This window comes from Manis javanica, chromosome 2 (genome assembly GCF_040802235.1).
Source record: "Manis javanica isolate MJ-LG chromosome 2, MJ_LKY, whole genome shotgun sequence".
NCBI lineage: Eukaryota > Metazoa > Chordata > Mammalia > Pholidota > Manidae > Manis > Manis javanica.
Genome location: NC_133157.1, coordinates 217,650,857 through 217,669,146, shown reverse-complemented (window position 1 = coordinate 217,669,146; position 18,290 = coordinate 217,650,857). Strand labels below are relative to the sequence as shown.

General features: G+C 36.1%; 1 protein-coding gene across 11 annotated transcripts in view; it reads right to left on the bottom strand.

Annotated features, from left to right (window-relative positions):
* Positions 1 to 18,290, bottom strand: part of PHF20L1 (PHD finger protein 20 like 1) — an 85,768-nt gene that overhangs the window by 26,361 nt on the left and 41,117 nt on the right. For 10 of the 11 annotated variants that reach the window (XM_037020719.2, XM_037020716.2, XM_037020718.2 and 7 more), the window contains 2 exons: positions 10,024 to 10,080; positions 8,735 to 8,842 (listed from right to left, as the gene is read on the bottom strand). In XM_037020719.2, the coding sequence (XP_036876614.2) occupies positions 8,735 to 8,842; positions 10,024 to 10,080 (165 nt within the window). The remainder of the gene's footprint in view (positions 1 to 8,734; positions 8,843 to 10,023; positions 10,081 to 18,290) is intronic. The other variant, XM_073230156.1, reaches the window with a different exon arrangement.

Here is an 18,290-nt window from a genome sequence, read left to right as displayed (position 1 = left end):
CTACTAGAACTGATATCAGAATACAGCAAAGTTGCAGGATACAAAATTAACACACAGAAATCTGTGGCTTTCCTATACAGTAACAATGAACCAATAGAAAGAGAAATCAGGAAAACAACTCCATTCACAATTGCATCAAAAAGAATAAAATACCTAGGAATAAGCCTAACCAAAGAAGTGAAAGACCTATACCCTGAAAACTACAAGTCACTCTTAAGAGAAATTAAAGGGGACACCAATAAATGGAAACTCATCCCATGCTCATGGCCAGGAAGAATTAATATCATCAAAATGGCCATCCTGCCCAAAGCAATATACAGATTTGATGCAATCCCTATCAAATTACCAGCAACATTCTTCAACAAACTGGAACAAATAGTTCAAAAACTCATATGGAAACACCAAAGACTCCGAATAGCCAAAGCAATCCTGAGAAAGAAGAATAAAGTAGGGGGGATCTCACTCTCCAACTTCAAGCTCTACTACAAAGTCATAGTAATCAAGACAATTTGGTACTGGCACAAGAATAGAGCCACAGACCAGTGGAACAGATTAGAGACTCCAGACATTAACCCAAACATATATGGTCAATTAATATTTGATAAAGGAGCCATGGACATACAATGGCGAAATGACAGTCTCTTCAATAGATGGTGCTGGCAAAACTGGACAGCTACATGTTGGAGAATGAAACTGGACCACTGTCTAACCCCATACACTAAAGTAAATTCAAAATGGATCAATGACCTGAACGTAAGTCATGAAAACATAAAACTCTTAGAAAAAAACATAGGCAAAAACCTCTTAGACATAAACATGAGTGACCTCTTCTTGAACATATCTCCCCGGGCAAGGTAAACAATAGCAAAAATGAACAAGTGGGACTATATTAAGCTGAAAAGCTTCTGTACAGCAAAAGACACCATCAATAGAACAAAAAGGTACCCTACAGTATGGGAGAATATATTTGAAAATGACAGATCTGACAAAGGCTTGACATCCAAAATATATAAAGAGCTCACCCACCTCAACAAACAAAAAACAAATAATCCAATTAAAAAATGGGCAGAGGAACTGAACAGACAGTTCTCCAAAAAAGAAATATAGATGGCCAACAGACACATGAAAAGATGCTCCACATCGCTAATTATCAGAGAAATGCAAATTTAAAACCACAATGAGGTATCACCTCACACCAGTAAGGATGGCTGCCATCCAAAAGACAAACAACAACAAACGTTGGCGAGGTTGTGGAGAAAGGGGAACCCTCCTACACTGCTGGTGGGAATGTAAATTAGTTCAACCATTGTGGAAAGCAGTATGGAGGTTCCTCAAAATGCTCAAAATAGACTTACCATTTGACCCAGGAATTCCACTCCAAGGAATTTACCCTAAGAATGCAGCACTCAAGTTTGAAAAAGACAGATGCACCCCTATGTTTATCACAGCACTATTTACAATAACCAAGAATTGGAAGCAACCTAAGTGTCCATCAGTAGATGAATGGATAAAGAAGATGTGGTACATATACACAATGGAATATTATGCAGCCATAAGAAGAAAACAAATCCTACCATTTGCAACAACATGGATGGAGCTAGAGGGTATTATGCTCAGTGAAATAAGCCAAGCGGAGAAAAAGAAATACCAAATGATTTCACTCATCTGCGGAGTATAAGAACAAAGGAAAAACTGAAGGCACAAAACAGCAGCAGAATCACAGAACCCAAGAATGGACTAAGAGGTACCAAAGGAAACTGGGGAGGATGGGTGGGTAGGGAGGAATAAAGAGGGGGAAGAAGAAGGGGTATTATGATTAGCATGCATAATGGGAGGGTGGGAGGAAGGGGAGGGCTGTACAACACAGAGAAGACAAGTAGTGATTCTACAACATTTTGCTATGCTGATGGACAGTGACTGTAAGGGGGTTTGTGGGGGGGACCTGGTATAGGGGAGAGCCTAGTAAACATAATGTTCTTCATGTAATTGTAGATTAATGATAACAAAAAAAAAAGAAATATAGAAAAGGGGGATTACTCCCTGATAGAATAAAACTAACTGCAAATCACCAATTAATGCATGCTTTAAATATCCTTAATTTTGATCATTTAAAGGGTGTCAGATGGTCAACTATGGAAGTACATTTTTCTGATAATATTTCTTTCTCTTAAAAAAAAAAAGCAGTTCCTGTGTGGTGATCTCCAGTAAGTTCTTCACAATGGTATAAAGGGCATATCAAAGTGTGGGCAAAGGGTTTGTTTGTGTTTATACAGAGGATCAAAGCCTAATTTGGCTATCCAGAAAATGAACTAAGATACGATATGAAGAAGAACTTCCAACATCAACATTCTCTGGAAGAGTCATTCCAGAAGATGATCATCAAAAAACTTCAACAAAGATCCTGGTGCTGTTGCAGTTGTAGCTGCATTCATCCCACCGGTTCCTGGACTTGCCATTGGAATGAAGAAGGAGATATCTAAGCTGGCCTGTGCATACAGTAAAACAACAAATTTGACTGGATCTATACTGTCAGAACTCAACCAAGAATTAGAAGAAGGGCAAGTGGCAGTGCTTCAAAATCTTGCGACTATAGACTATCTACTGTTAAAAGAACATATGGGATGTGAACAGTTCCCAGGAATGTTTTGTTTTAATTTGTCTGATTTTTCTCAAAATATTCAAATTCAGTTAGACAATATCCATCATATCATTGATAAGTTTTCACAAATGCCTAGGGTGCCTAACTGGTTTTCTTGGTTTCACTGGATATGGCTGGTAATTGTAGGTCTGCTTTGGTTATGCAGCTGTATTCCTATTATGTTAATGTGTGCACACAATTTAATTAGTAATTTAAAACCTATACACGCTTATGTTATACTACAAGAAGATATGTCAAAGAAATAATCAATCTTTCCATGTTTTCTTCTGTCTGCTACTTCTATAGCTTCTCTTCTTCCTTCATAATTACAACCCCTAAGTAGAATTTGTGCCTCATATCGAAATTACCGAGTATCATAATTCTTCCAAGTGGTAAAGACACCTCAAGACAAATGCTGGGCATAGAAGCCACAGGGCATAAATCTGCAAAAAAGTAAAAAGCTAACCTTTTCAAACAATATTGCTTCTCTCTCACTTACCAACTTTACATTTCCCTGTATGGCCCCAGAAGATGACTGGTTAGCCAGAGACGGGTAAGATTCCTCAAGGGAGGAACAACCTAAGACAGGCACAGTCGCAGGGGGGCCAACAGGTGAGAAACTGGGGATCAACAGAGGTGAGGCTTAGAACCTCACCACCCCTGTTTTGAGAGAAATCTTCTGCATCCGTGGATGTTTTGTTGCCCTTGTCTAGCTTGGATTAATACTTAGTCTATAGGCACACACCTGATCATCTACATTTGCCCTCTTACAGCACTAAACTATGTTTTCTACCTTTAACTTGCATCTACTTACCACTTCAGGATTTTATTAAAAATAATAAAAATAATAATAATAATAATAATAAGGGAGAAATGTGGGATTCACGTATAGATCAAGTATAAAAATCAAACGAATAATCATAATTGACCTGATTGTTTGTAGTTCATAATGTGTGATCAAAACCGAAAGTTTCTGTGATGACTGCCCTTGCACTGTTCACCATGTAAGAACTTATTCACTATGTAAGACCTTGTTCACCATGTAAAAACTTGTTCATTATGCTTCAGAAGATTGGAGACTGTTGAGAATTAGGCTTGGGGTTGATTAATGATTGTGCATTGAGTCCTCTATGCAGAATTTCATTGTTGTTAACAACCATAATCAATAAATATGAGAGATGCCCTCTCAAAAAAACAAAAAATAGTCTTTATTCCATTTTTGAGTTAATATTTGTGTATGCTGTAGGACAGTGGTCAAGTTTCATTCTCTAGCATGTGGCTATCCAGTTTTCCCAAGACCATTTATTGAAGAGACTATAGTATCCTTTACCTATTATATATTTTTGGCTTCTTTGTTATAAATAAACTGGCCATATACGTGTGATTTTATTTCTGAGCTCTCTGTTTTCTTCAACTGACCTATAAGTTTGTTTTTATGCTAATACCTATGTCTGTTTTAAGAATTTAAGGTTTGTAATATAGCTTGAAATCAGAGCGTGTGATGCCTTCAGTTTTGTTCCTCTTTCTTAATGTTGCTTTGGCTATTTCAGGTATTTTGTGGTTCTATAAAAATTTTAGGATAATTTGTTCTGTTTCTTTGAAAAATGTCATTGGAATTTCAACAGGGGTTGCACTTAATATATAGATTGCTTTGGGTAGTTATGGATGTTTTTAACAATACTCATGATTACAATCCATGAGCATGGAATAGCCTTTCATTTATTTGTGTCTTCTTCAATTTCTTTGTTTAATGTCTTGCAGTTTTCAATACACAAGTCTGTCACCTCTTTGGTTAAATTTATTCTAGGTATTTTATTCTTTCTGAAGCAATTGTATGTTACAATTGTTTTATTTCTTTTTCAGTAATTAGTGTACAGAAACACAACAGGTTTTTGCAATAATGACTTTGTAACCTGCAACCTTACTAATTTATTAATTCTATCAATTTTTTGATAGAGTCTTCAGAGTTTTATACAGATAATATCTTGCCATCTTTAAAAGTGACAATTTTACTTCTCCAATTTGGAAGCCTTGTCTTTCTTTTTCTTGCCTAACTGCTAGAGTTACCAATACCGTATTTAGTACAAGTGCAGAGAGTGGGCATCCTTGTCTTGCTCCCGATTTTAGAACAAATGCTTTCACTTTTCTCCACTGAGTATAATGTTAGATCTAGGCTTGTCAAATACAACGTTTATTATGTTATGTTCCCTCTACACCCACTTTGTTGAGAGTTTTTATCATAAATAGATTTTGAATTTTGTCAAATGCTTTTTCTGCATCTGTTGAGAAGATCTTATTTTATCCTTCATTTTGCTAATGTGGTATATCACGTGTTCATCTGTGGATGCTGAACGATCCCTGCATCCCTGGAATAAACCCCACTTGAAAATGATGCATGATATTTTTAATGTTGAATTTGGTTTGCTAATATTTTGCTGAGGATTTTGCATTTATGTTCATCAGGGATATTAGCCGATAATTTTCTTTTCTTTTGGTGTCCTTGTCTGGTTTTGGTATCAAGGTGATACTATCTTTATAAAGTAAGTTTAGAAGAGTTCCCTCCTCTACTATTTTCTGGAAGAGTTTGAGAAAGATTGGTATTAATTCTTCTTTAAATGTCTGTTAGAATTCACCAGTGAAGCTATCTGGTCCTGGATTTTTCTTTTTTAGGAAGTTTTTGATTACTAATTCAATTTCCTTACTAGTAAATTTGTCCAGATTTCCATTTCATCATTATTCAGTCTTGGTAGGTTGCATGCTTTTAAGAATTCACTCATTTCTTCCAGGTTGTCCAATTTATTGGCATGTAATTGCTTATAAGTTTCTAATAATAATCCCTTGTATTTCCGTGGTATGAGTTGTATTGTCTCCTCTTTCATTGCTAATTTATTTGAGCCCTCTCTCTTTTTCTCTTGGTGAGCCTAGCTACAAACTTGTAGATTTTGTTTATCTTTTCAAAGAACCAGCTGTTACTTTCACTGATCTTCTCTGCTGTCTTTTTATTCTCTGTTTCATTCATTTCTGCTCTAATATTTCTTACTTCCTTCTAACTTTGGACTTTGTTCTCCTAATTCTAGTTCCTTGAGTTGTAAAGTTAAGTCTTTTACAGAGACTTTTGTTTCTTGAGCTGGCCATTTATTGCTGTGAACTTTCCTTTTAGAACTATTTTTGCTACATCCCACAAGTTTGGGTATATTTTCATTTTCATTTGTCTCAAGGTAATTTTTTATTTCTCCTTTGATTTCTTCTTTGACCCATTGGTTGTCCAAGAGCATGTTGTTTAATTTCCACATATTTGTGAATTTTCTGATTTTTTTCATGTAATTGATTTCTAATTTCATACCACTGTGTTGAAAAAGGTTACTGATATGATTTCAGTCTTATTAAACTTATTAAGTATTGTTTTGTGACCTAATGTATGATCTATCCTGGAAAATAATCCATGTTCACTTGAGAAGAATACCTATTCCACTGCTTTGGATGGAATGTCGTACATACATCTGTTAAGCCCATATGGTCTACTATGTTATTTAAGGCCAATGCTTCCTTACTAATTTTCTGTCTGGATCATCTATCCACTGATGTAAGTGAAGTATTACAGTTCCCAAGTATTATTGTACTGCTGTTTATTTCTCCTCTTAGATCTGATAATGTTTGCTTTATTTATTTAGGTGCTTACATGTTGGGTGCATGAATATTCACAAATGTTATATTCTCTTAATGGACTCTTTATTACTATATAACATCCATCTTTATCTTTTATTATAACCCTTGTTATAAAGTCTGTTTTTTCAGATGGAAGTATAACTACTCCAACTTTCTTCTGCTTTCAATTTGCATGGAGTATCGTTTCCATCCCTTCACTTTCAGTCTGTGTGGTCCTTACATCTAAAGTAAGTCTCTTGTAGACAGCATATAAATGGGTATTGTTTTTCTAATCCATGTAGCCACTCTGTTTCGAATGGAAAATTTAGTCCATACATTTAAAATAAGTATCAATAAGAATGTATTGCTGCCATGTTGTTAACTGTTTACTGGCTCTTTTTGTAGTTCTTCTCTCTTCCTTTCCTCTTCTCTTGCTCTCTCCCTTTGTGGTTTGATGACTTTTCCTAATGGTATATTTCTTTCTCTTTATCTGTAGTTATGTTCCCTTCAACACTAATACTGTTTATTTGTGCATTTTGTCTTTTTGTCTTAAGTCTTTCCAGAGACTTATTGATTTTATTAGTTTTCCATGAAATGTTAATTTTGGCATTTCCTAATTTCTTCTTGGCATTTTTTTTAGTTTGTTAGTTTCTACTCATATGTTTACCATTTACTTCTTTTATTGGACTTGTTCTTTCTAACTTCTTAAGCTGGAGGTTTAGCTGATTTTCAGCCTTCTTTTCTAATATAAGCACAAATGGCAATCGATACATATTCTTTTTATAAGTGCCATTTTAAATACATCCTTAAGTTTTGATTTGATATGTAATATTCTCATCATCTTTGAGATTCTTAGTTTCTTATTTATTTTTATTTTGGTACTACTTTTTGAATCATGAGTAATTTAAAGATGTGTTCCTTGATTTCTAAATACATGGGGTTTTTCTATTTATTTTTATACTGATTTTTGTTAACTATATTGTAGACAGATAATCATGGTCTCTATCATACCAATCTTTAAAATGTGTTGAGATTAATGTGTTCAGTTAAACCTGAATCCAGTGGTCCATTTTAATAAATGTGTCTGAGAAAACTATCTACTCTGTATCTGCTGAGTTCAGTGTCCTTGGTAGGTCTAATAAATCAACTGTGCTGCCATCTTTCTTATCCTTAAAGAATATTTTTAAGTTTTGTCAATTTATTAATTACTTCAAGAAAGATAGGATGATATTATTCAGTGGTAAAATTTAGAATTTTATATCTAGTAAAATATAAAATGAACTGACCCTTTATCATCATATGGTAACCTTCTATCACTAGGAATGATTATTGCCCTAATGACTATTTCATTTGATATAAATATATCTACTCCCACTTTCCTTTTGATTAGTACTTGCTCACCATATTTTTTCCATACTTTTATTTTCAACATTGCCCTTTCTATCCTTATACTTATATTTATCTCTTGGAAATAACATATAACTGGATTTTTTAAATCTATTAAGATAATCTCTCTTACACAGCTACAATTACTGATACATTTCTAACATCGTATTTTGTAATTTGTACTTTTCTTCCTTTCTGTCTTTTTATTGCCTTCTTTTGGATTTTTTTCCATTACAGTTTTTGACCTTTCTCCTTTTTTTTAACCATTGTTACCCTTTTTTTACCTTTCATTTCATTACATTTTTGTACATTTACTACTTGGAAATCATACCCTATGCTTCTAGTCCTTAATTATTCATGTCAGAAATTCAAAAATGCAGATTTAACTTATTAGAGTCTAAAAGCATAACATTTCTTTTACTCTTCCAAACAATACAAGATCTTAAAAACACTGAAATATAAGCATGCCCCTCTTAATTTACAAGCTATTATTAGTGTTACATATTTTTGTTCTCTACCATTTTGTTTTCCTCCCATATATCAAATTGATTTACATAATCAATGTCTAGATTTATCCACATATTTGCATTTTCTTTGTTGATCATTTCTTCTAGCATCTTAAACCTCCCTTTTGTCATGACTGTCTGTCTTCAAGTAGAGGATTAGAATACCCTTTAGAGACAGGCTATTGATAGAAAAATCATTTCTTTTTTTGCTTTTTCTAAAAATATTTTTATTTTACCATTATTTATGAAAGCGAATTAAGGAATTATAAAATTCTACTTTGAAAATAATTCCTTCATACAGGGAAAGTTACTTCCTCAGGGTATCCAGTACACCAGAGTGCTGAAAATGAAAGTCTCTAGTCGGCTGTAACAGTTAATTTGTAGACCATAGTAAAACAGCTACATATTTTCAAAATTAGCAAGACAAAGGAAAGCTAAAGGAACTTCTCAGTTCTCAACAACATGGAGATCTGGTCCTACTACCATTTTGGTAAAAGAGGAAAACTGAAAGAATCTTAGTATTAAAAAAAAATGGGAATCACCATTTTAGCATACTTACCATGCTGCTTAGATTTCTTTTTCTTTTTCTTCTTCTTCTTCTGTTTTGGTTTGTAGTGATCTTTGTCTCTCTTCTCTTTTCTTTCCTTATCTTTTTCTTTTCTCTTACCTAAATGACAAAAAGGAAATAAGTTAGTAACCATTATTGATCTGAGTTGTTCCTCTGTGTTTAACCTAAAAGCAGCATTATGTTTTAATCAGCCATTCCAGTCACCTGCCCAGAGTGGATGGGTTCAATTAAACAGTTCCTGTCATGAGTCTGGAACTCTTGATTAGCTTATTGGACTATAAAAGGGGATCTTCATTAGCAGTGTTGAGAAATCCCAACTCCTGACACCTTCAAGTTAACACAGACAGTAGTTAAAAATCTTAATACAGCTCAGTTTCCTGATAAGGAAAAAATAAACTTAAGTTTAAGAAGAAGGACCTAACTGAGGACACTCAGCATTTCCATATATGATTTAATGAGAAAATATATTAAAAGATAAACAAAAAAATAACTTTTCTTTTTGGAAAAATAAAAAAGTTACACCTAGAATTCCTCAACCTTTCAATACTTTCCCAATGTGTACAAGAATGAAGGCTATGAACAGAAACAAAAAAAGCTTATATTCATTAAACTGATTTTTCCCAACGTTTTAAAATATTCCTTCTCCCCAATTATATGAACTTTGAAGAAAATGAATGTATGCTAAAGCAGTATCCTAGAATATTTCATTTAAAATTAATTCATCACATATATTCACCTGTTGTTCCTTCCAACTCAGAGTGGATTTATAAATTAGTCTATAATTTATCAACTATACTTAACCAACTTCCAGTGATCCAAGTTCCACTTAACTACCAATCTAAAATATTTAAGACTATCATCCATTATTCTAAACTTTTAGACATTATAGCACAGAAGATCAAAAAAATAGCAGAAAACTGAATAGCTTTTTATAAGGTAGATTAGGGAAAGTCTAAAAAAATTAACTATTTTATCCATTCACTAAGTCTCAACAATATTAAATGGTGGCTTATTTTTAAGTAGCCATAATCTTTAAAATGTTCAAAAACACAAAGTTCCCAGAGAAAGCCTGAGACTCCCTTGACAAAAAAATACCTAGTAATACAAGATATATATTTAAGAAATCATCTATCTGGATCTGAAAGACACTAATAAACAGTAAAGCCGATGATCACTTGCACATAAGGGAGCACCAACAGGTAAAAGGTAAGGGACAGACTACGTCCTCCCACTGTCAAGCCATCTACAGTTCTTGTTTAAAGATTACTTTCTGTTCATACCAAATGCTGTTGAGGTTTTTTCTTCCAATTTCACTTTTTTTTCTGTTTTCGATATTCCTGCAGGTTTAGGGGGAAAATATGTAAGTTTAGTCAGAAAGGGTTAAAAGTGTGGGACAACGTTTTAAATTACAATTACTCACAAAACTGTACATAAGACTCTCTTCTCCTAAAGGTTTACATTATTTTATTGCCTAAACTAGTAACAAAGAAATGGGGTTTCTTACTTCAAAAAACTGATAAATTAGGGATGATTTTTGTTTTTCTTCAGACTATCCGAATTAAAATCCTGCTTCCAACATTTATTAGCTGTATGGCCCTTAGTTAACCATATCATCTCTCTATGCTTCAGCTTCCTTATCTGCCAAAGAGGACGAACAGCATCTACCTGTGTTATCATGCTCAAACCAATGTCTGATAAATAATACGTTTTTTTTATTAAGGTATCATTGATATATACTCTCTCATGCCTCCATCTTTAATCTCAAGTCAAATAATAAGTTTTTTTAATTTTCTTTGTGGTGGGGTAATAATTTGAGACTACATGATATCTAGATATAACTACATAAAGGTCTAAACATAAAACAAAAGTTAAGATGAATGTACTGGGCAATCAAGATCTACTCTGGCATGACAGCCCTTGGCAATCCAGAAGATGCTGAAATGAACTGGAGTGGCGGGTCCATGTAACATTTTCAGTTCTTTAACAGTTATAACATGAGTGCTACTCAGGTCATCCAAATGAAATATTCACCTTCATATTGAAGTATACTGGTTTTCAACAATCTGTAATTTTAAACAAATATCTACCTCATTACCTAAAACAAACTTGTATCTTTGAAATTCATCATGAATGTGTTGTTAGGTAACAAAAAAATTATTTTATAAATAACTTTTGGTCTTTATCTAAATGTAAAATACAAAGGCTTATCTACACATAAAAAAAATATTCAGCCTATACACTTTTAAACCAGTAGTGCATCTCAGTAACTAACAGCTGACACAGATTTAACCAAGTTCTCAACTCATATTTGACCATTCCCAATGCTAATATCTTACATGTATCTAGGTTTAATCTAAGAAATATACTATAATGCATTTAAAATATAATTTCAGTCCATAACATTATGCTTTAATGTCACCATTTATGAGTTCTTTCATTTTTAAATTATTTCAATACAGTATCAAAAAAAGCCAGCATTTTATCTCATTTCAAATATTTTATGTAAATATAAAAATACCATTCAATTGCAATTCAGTGTTAATAAGGATCTAATAAGTATCAAATAAAGTAGACTACTGATAACCTCCAAGACTAAAAACTCTTATGACAAAATGACATCAGAGTGAAGAGAAATACAAATAAAATTTTACTAAGATTGTTGAGCAAACAGGTCATTTCTCTTTACTAAGTACTATTTACCAACTATTAATTACTGCACCATGAAAATTTTACAGATTTGATAATCTTGAAAGTGATGACATTTACAATGTAAATAATGCAGTTTGTTTTCCAGATCCTGTAATAATACAGATATATTCAGAAGCAGCACTTGATCATGATCTTTGCCTTGTAGGTCCCTAATTCTCTGGCACACCTAATCTCCAGGGTGAAAGGTAGAGCAGAGCTAGAACCCCTTGGGGTAACTCAAATGAAAAGAATTGCCTTATTGGGCTGCCTTTCTGACCAGATCCCTCAGGTACTACAAATAAAATGGTTATGAACCTGCTCAGCAATAGGGGTCAGCACAGATACAGTCATTCCCAGAGTGCTTTCAGGATGACCAGTTCTAGACACAGAGTTCACACATTCTAGTGGTTCCCAAACCTTTAGATTTCTTAATGCATAAAATTTCATAAGTAAAACTGGGAGACTGATGAACACTTGTCAAAACTTTACAGAAGTAAAGACATTAAAATATCAGGACTTTTAAAAGCATTCATACCTAAATAGAAAAACAAAACATGCCTACTCATGACTTTAAGAAAAGAATAAATTTAGTCTTATGAGAAGTTCACTATAGTGTCCTTATTTTATTATGTGCTAGAATTTGGGAACAAAAGTACTAGGATATTCGTTCATAGAAAAGTGATTTTTAAACTAAACTTTATCAACAGCACATTTTCTTCAAACAAAATATACATGACAGTCCAATATATAATAAAAAAAATGAACAAAATTTTTAAAAATGGAGCTATTTAGATTCAAGTAAGAGAGGCAGCTCTCTGAACCGCAGCTGCTGGCACACAATTTAAAACGCAATAGTCATGTACAGTGGTTTCTCAAGTTTCTTTCAGTGTGCTAAATATCTTAGATGCCGCTAGCTAAACAAGAAGCTATCACTGAGACTCTCCATGAAAACCCTAGGTTCTACACAAGTTATGACTATTTGGTGTGGGGGCAGAGGTCAGTTATGGAGTCTCTGGTTGTAGTTTTATTTTGCTTTGTTCAATTCTGCAAAAAGAATTGAAAGTCACTTTAAAAGAAAAAGTCTTTTAAAAAGTAAATGTAAATTTGATGTAAGATGTTGGACTAAAAATCATCTATTTAAAGTATGAGCACAAGTGCTGGGCACAGGCAAGTCCTTGCCAAGTCAGAGCTTCTGTGACTATTATCGGTTCACCCTTCCATATCTTTTAACTGCTTGAAGAGGTTAGAGTGATTCAGTATTTGTTATACATACACTTAGTAGGTAAGAAAGAAAACTGGGTAACATTCCCAAATAGTAATAGAACTAAACTCTATCCTTACCTACAACCAAGTGGTTCTATTGGATAAAGCATTAAAGAAATCAATTTTTACAAGGGTACCAATGACATTTTTTGGTAATGTGGGCAGTGATAATATTCTTGGCCAATCATAATATTGGGATGCTTCTCAGTGGAAAAAATGCAGAAGGATAGTGCAAGCTCATTATCTCTACTAGAAAAACCATTAAAAGCAAATTTTAACCCAGTAAGAACAGGTGTATGTAATTGGATAATTTGCATAATTTCATCAATCCCTTACCAACACTGCTAAACTTGGCAGTGTGCACTTACCTCTCACACAAAAAACTAGAAATTTGAGTCTGTTAACTATTTCACTATTCATGAATGACTAACATCCTCACCATTCTAAAACACCCCAAGAGTTTTGACAAAAAATACCCCAGAAAATGTCTTTGATACATGCTCTGGTAAAATTCAACAGTAACAAAATTTATTTTTTGTAATTAAGATAGAAACCAACTAACCAACCAAGCATATGCACATTTAAAAAAAAAAAAAAGGAAGACACAAAAGCAAAAGTAAAACCAAAACACCTCGTACTCTGACTCTAGATGAAAGACAAGTGGGGGAGCAGACAGAAGCCCCACAAATACCACAAAACAGTTTAAAGAGGATATATAACAAAACTGTTAAGAGAGAAAATATGCAAACCATTGAGAATTTCAATGCAAGTCAGAGAGGCTCAAAATCAAAAGACATCTAATTAGAATATGACCCAATTTCCATGACTTCCCTCAAAAAATAAAAGAAGGTAATAGAAATAAATTAGAATCCTCCTGTAGAGAAAATAAAAGTTTCCATGGCCAGGATCCTCATGTGACCCTAATCTATCTGATGATGTAACTGGCCTACTGTATAGGCGAATGCTTACACACCCATTGGCAATGAGACATTACTGTCAGTGGTACTATGTAAAGAGCCCCAACCAGTGCTCTGCCAGGAGACTAAGACACAGATTGCAAACATCCCAGAGGCAGATGTGACTCCAGCACTCACCCTACCACCACGAGAATAAAGCTTGGTATAAAGCCTTTTACCCCTAAAGTTCCATTGTCATTATTCAGCCTCACCAAATCCAGAGTGAACTTGCCTGGGGGCAATCTCCTTCAGGCAAGACAATGGTGTGACTGGCAGGATCTGCTGCAAACCGGGGAAAAAAATGGAATAAGCTGCCTTCATGGGAGGGGTACTTCAGCAGGCTGCCTCTGTGGATGGGGAGGCACTTGGGTAACACCCAATGGGCATGTGGTCCAAGGTAGCTTGCCTCCTAGAGGAGTGGGCCCCTCCCAGGACTGGAGGAAGGTGGAGGTGATGCCTGAGGCAGTAGAGAAGGCCCTCTGTAAAACAGGGAATTCCTTAAAGAAACAATGTGCCCACGAGGCAGAGGGAACCATGGGTTGGCTATTCCTCAGTGTTAAGAAGGGCTATAAAGAAGAAGAGGGCACTTCTGCAAGAAGCACAAGAAGAGGTAAAGGTAATGAAGGAAGAAAAAAACTCACTAATGATTGAGATGGCCTCACTGTGAGGTGATATGGAGATGGTAAGGGATGTAATGGTAACACAAAGAAGAGACAGCACAAGAACACAGGCTGCAAGGTGTTGTGAAGGAAGTAAAAGATTTGTTGAAGAATGAGATGGTACTGTCGCAGGCACTGTGGCAGAGGTAAAGACCATGAAGGAGAAAGACGTACCCCTGCAAGAAGCATGAGAAGAGGCAGCGTGAGAATGCAAGCCGTAAGATGCTATGGAGGTGGTAAAAGATTCTTAGCACTGCAGAATGAGACAGCAGCACTGCATGGTGCTGTGGAAAAGGCAGAAGCCCTGATGGAGAAGGACATACTCCTGCGAGAAGCATGAGAAGAGCCAATACAAGAATGCCAGCTGCAAGGTATCGAGGAAAAGGTAAGAGAGCTGTTGAAGACTGAGACAGCATCACTGCAAGGCACTGTGGACAAGGTAAAGGATGGAGGGGAGGAGGCACTCTGCGGAACAAGAGAGCTGCCGTCAGCCCAGAAATGGTGAAAGAGCTGGGGGAAAATGAGGCAGAGGTGGTACCAGGGGCACCAACCCTTCTCTATTGAAATCCTACCCAGCTATAGTCAAGAAAATAAAGACGCAGCAACTGTGGGTTCCTCTGGGAGAGGTCCATACTCCTCTCCGGCTCATGGAGCACTCTGTGCTCCACCCCTATCCACAGGCAGAGCTGGTGGATTTGGGCTCCCAGTTTTGGCAGAAACCCTCAGGGCCCATACAGCCTGGCTCCTGAGCTTTTGGGATCTAGGGGTGGATGGGATCATTCTGTCTGGATCAGAGATGGGAAAGCTGACTTCCTCAACAACTCATCCTATCTTGTGGCAGTGACTGCAGAATGCACACTAGACCCCCAGAATCATTCACTTCTCAAATGGCTAATGGCCACACTTCACACTGTATGGTTCAATCAGGGTGACTTACCATCCTCCCCCATTAGATGGCAGACATATACAGAGCTCTAACTGTTGTTATGGAAATTAGGCATGAAAAATGCCATTTATAATCCAGTAAATTATGGCCTGGATGAGGAGCTATTTATAATGAGGATGAGGGATATGGTACTATAAATGCCCCTTGTCCCTCATTAGGCTCTTAAGTGGCCATTCTTGCCCCCCTCACTTAGGGCAGTCCATAAATGCAATTACCCATACTGTACAAGATTTGAGCAAGGTGTTAACGATGCAGCACAGAAGAATCTAAGGGCCCAATGAAGGTCATGAGGAGCCAAATGTGGGTTGATTTAATAGGGGTAGGAGCAACAAAGAGAAATTGGATGGGAAGTCAAATAGAATCTTACAATTGAAACCAGAGCAGATCTGGCCACTGAGGACCAAGAAGTGGAGGCTGGAGACAGAGCCACAAGTCCAGCCTGTGTGTCTGAGAGACTCCCTGCTAGCAAATGAGTGATCCTCACCTGAATGCACACAGAAAGATGACTGGGGAATATGGTTTGCCTGAGGGAAGGCTTGAGGTACCTGTCCTGAGGAACCAGGGAGGAACCAGAGGTCACATATTGAAATATCAATTCATTTGTCCCCAGCGACTGCACAACGTGTCCTGGTTCTGGAAGACACAGGAGCAGAATGTTCACTGATGTCTGGCAACCCTGAGTAGTTTCCTGGGACACCTGCTGTTATAGATGGATACGGAGGTAAGGCTATCAGAGTGAAACAAGCCTGAATCCCATTGGGAACAGAGCATCTACCCCCAAAGGAGTATAATGTATATATCTCTTCCATCCCCAAATATATTTTGGGGATAGATATTCTGCAAGGCCTATGGCTGCAGACCACTATAGTTGAGTTCAGACTGAGGATACGTGTAGTTAAGGCTGCTCTAAGGGGACATATTAGGCACCTGCCCATAACTTTGCCTGTGCCTTGGCAGGTGACTAATACCAAGTAACACAAATTGCCTGGAGGGCATAAAGTAACTGGAGAAAACCTCAGGAACTGGAGAAGGTAGGTAGTATAAAGCCCACCTACAGCCCTTGTAATATCCCAGTGTGGTCAGTAAAAAAGCTGGATGGCTCCTGGCATATGACCATGGATTATAGAGAAATGAATAAAGTTATACTCCATCTGCACACTACTGTCCCCTCTTCTGCAGGCCTTATGGAAACCCTCAGTCATGGGGACATGTCATTATAGTGTAGATCTTGCTAATGCCTTCTCTTCCATTGACACAGAACACTGACATAGAACAGTAAAGTCAGGAACAGTTTGCCTTCAGGTGGGAAGGACAGCAATGGACTTTCACTCTCCTTCCATAGGGTTACCTTCACAGTTCCACCATCTGTCATGGACTTGGCAGCATGGAAGAAACCACCAATGTTGCAACTGTAACATTATACTGATGATATCATGCTTCTGATTCACTTACAGACCTACAAGGAATACCACCTAGACTGCTACAACATGTACAGGAGAAAGGATGGGCTGTGAACAGCACTAAAGGTCCAGGGACCATTGTGAAGATTTAGGGTATACAGATCGTGAGACAAGAATCCTGGTGGGATGGAGTGTAGGGAAAATGAAAATTCTTATGGCCAGGATCTTCACCTCACCCTCAACTCCTTGATGATGTGATTGGCCTACTGCTAGGCTAATGCTTACAGACCCATTGGCAATGAGCCATTATTGTCGGTGTTACTATATAAAGAACTCCACCCAATGCTCTACCCGGAGGCAGAGACAGAGATAGATTGCTAATATCCTAGAGGCAGATGAGATTCCAGCACCTGACCTGCTAAAATGAGAGTAGAGCTTGGTATAAACCCTTGTACCCCTAACATTCTGTTGTTGTAATTCAGTCTTACTGAACCCAGAATGAACTTGCCCAGGGGCAATCCCCTTCAGGAGAGACATCCCCCAACTCTACTTTCCAATACTGTAACTGGGTTCAACACACTAATAAAGACTTTCAGTAATTAACATTTAAAACCATGCATTTCCTTAATTAAGTAAGTTGCCATCCAACTCCACACCCAGGCAATCCTCACTCTTCAACAAATCTACAAATTAACATTACAAATCTAAAGTCCTCTCCACCTCTCTCTTTTGCAGAAAGCTGTCTTACTACTTTGACTTTCCTCAACAGTTATTTCTAATACTTAAAAGGAAAAAATATTGTGCCTTTTCTTATCCTAGTACATTTTAGCCATTATGAGAAACAAGAAACCACACCCCAAATGGTAGTTAGCCATATCTCCACAAATATGGTAGAAATTCTGAAAAAAGACTAGGCTAAAACTCTGATTAGAAGCACAATCATTGGAATCAAGGATTTCTATGCACAGTCACTACTTTGACATCTTAGGATATATATTCTGGCTAACATAACTTTTAGTTACTACACAGATATATTGGTCTTCTTTTAGCCTTGTTACTATTATTAGAATATATAAAAAAATTCAAATTTTTTCAAAGTCACATCTAAAAATAATTTCCCCAATGGATACAGGTAATTATAACCTTCACATATTTTTTATACACTAAGTATGACAACAAATTCCAGACTGTTAAAGAACTGCATGAGACTTCCATGACAAAAAATGTCTCAAAGGGTCAGTGCTATTTCAGAAATCCTGTGGGAAAGGGGAAAGAAAAATTAACTAACCTAAGGATAGAGGGGGCTTAGAAAAAGAGTCACAAAACAATGTATCAAATTTGGGAAATGAGGTGAATAGTTTCAAAAACTACAAATCTTCAGATTTGCACACTGATTTTTTAAAACGAGATATGGAAATACCATCAGGTACAAAACAACTTCAATCTTTATTGGTAAAATGGAACTGTGGAAAATTGTGTTTCATATTAGTTACATTTTCACTTTGAAAGAAGGAATAAGAAGGCAAAGGCAGTTATCTAAAAAGTATATGTTTCTTAAGTTACTTCAATCATATTAATTTAATATATACATACCATCACCAGAAAAGGGCAAGCTCTATTTTATGCTTCACCCAA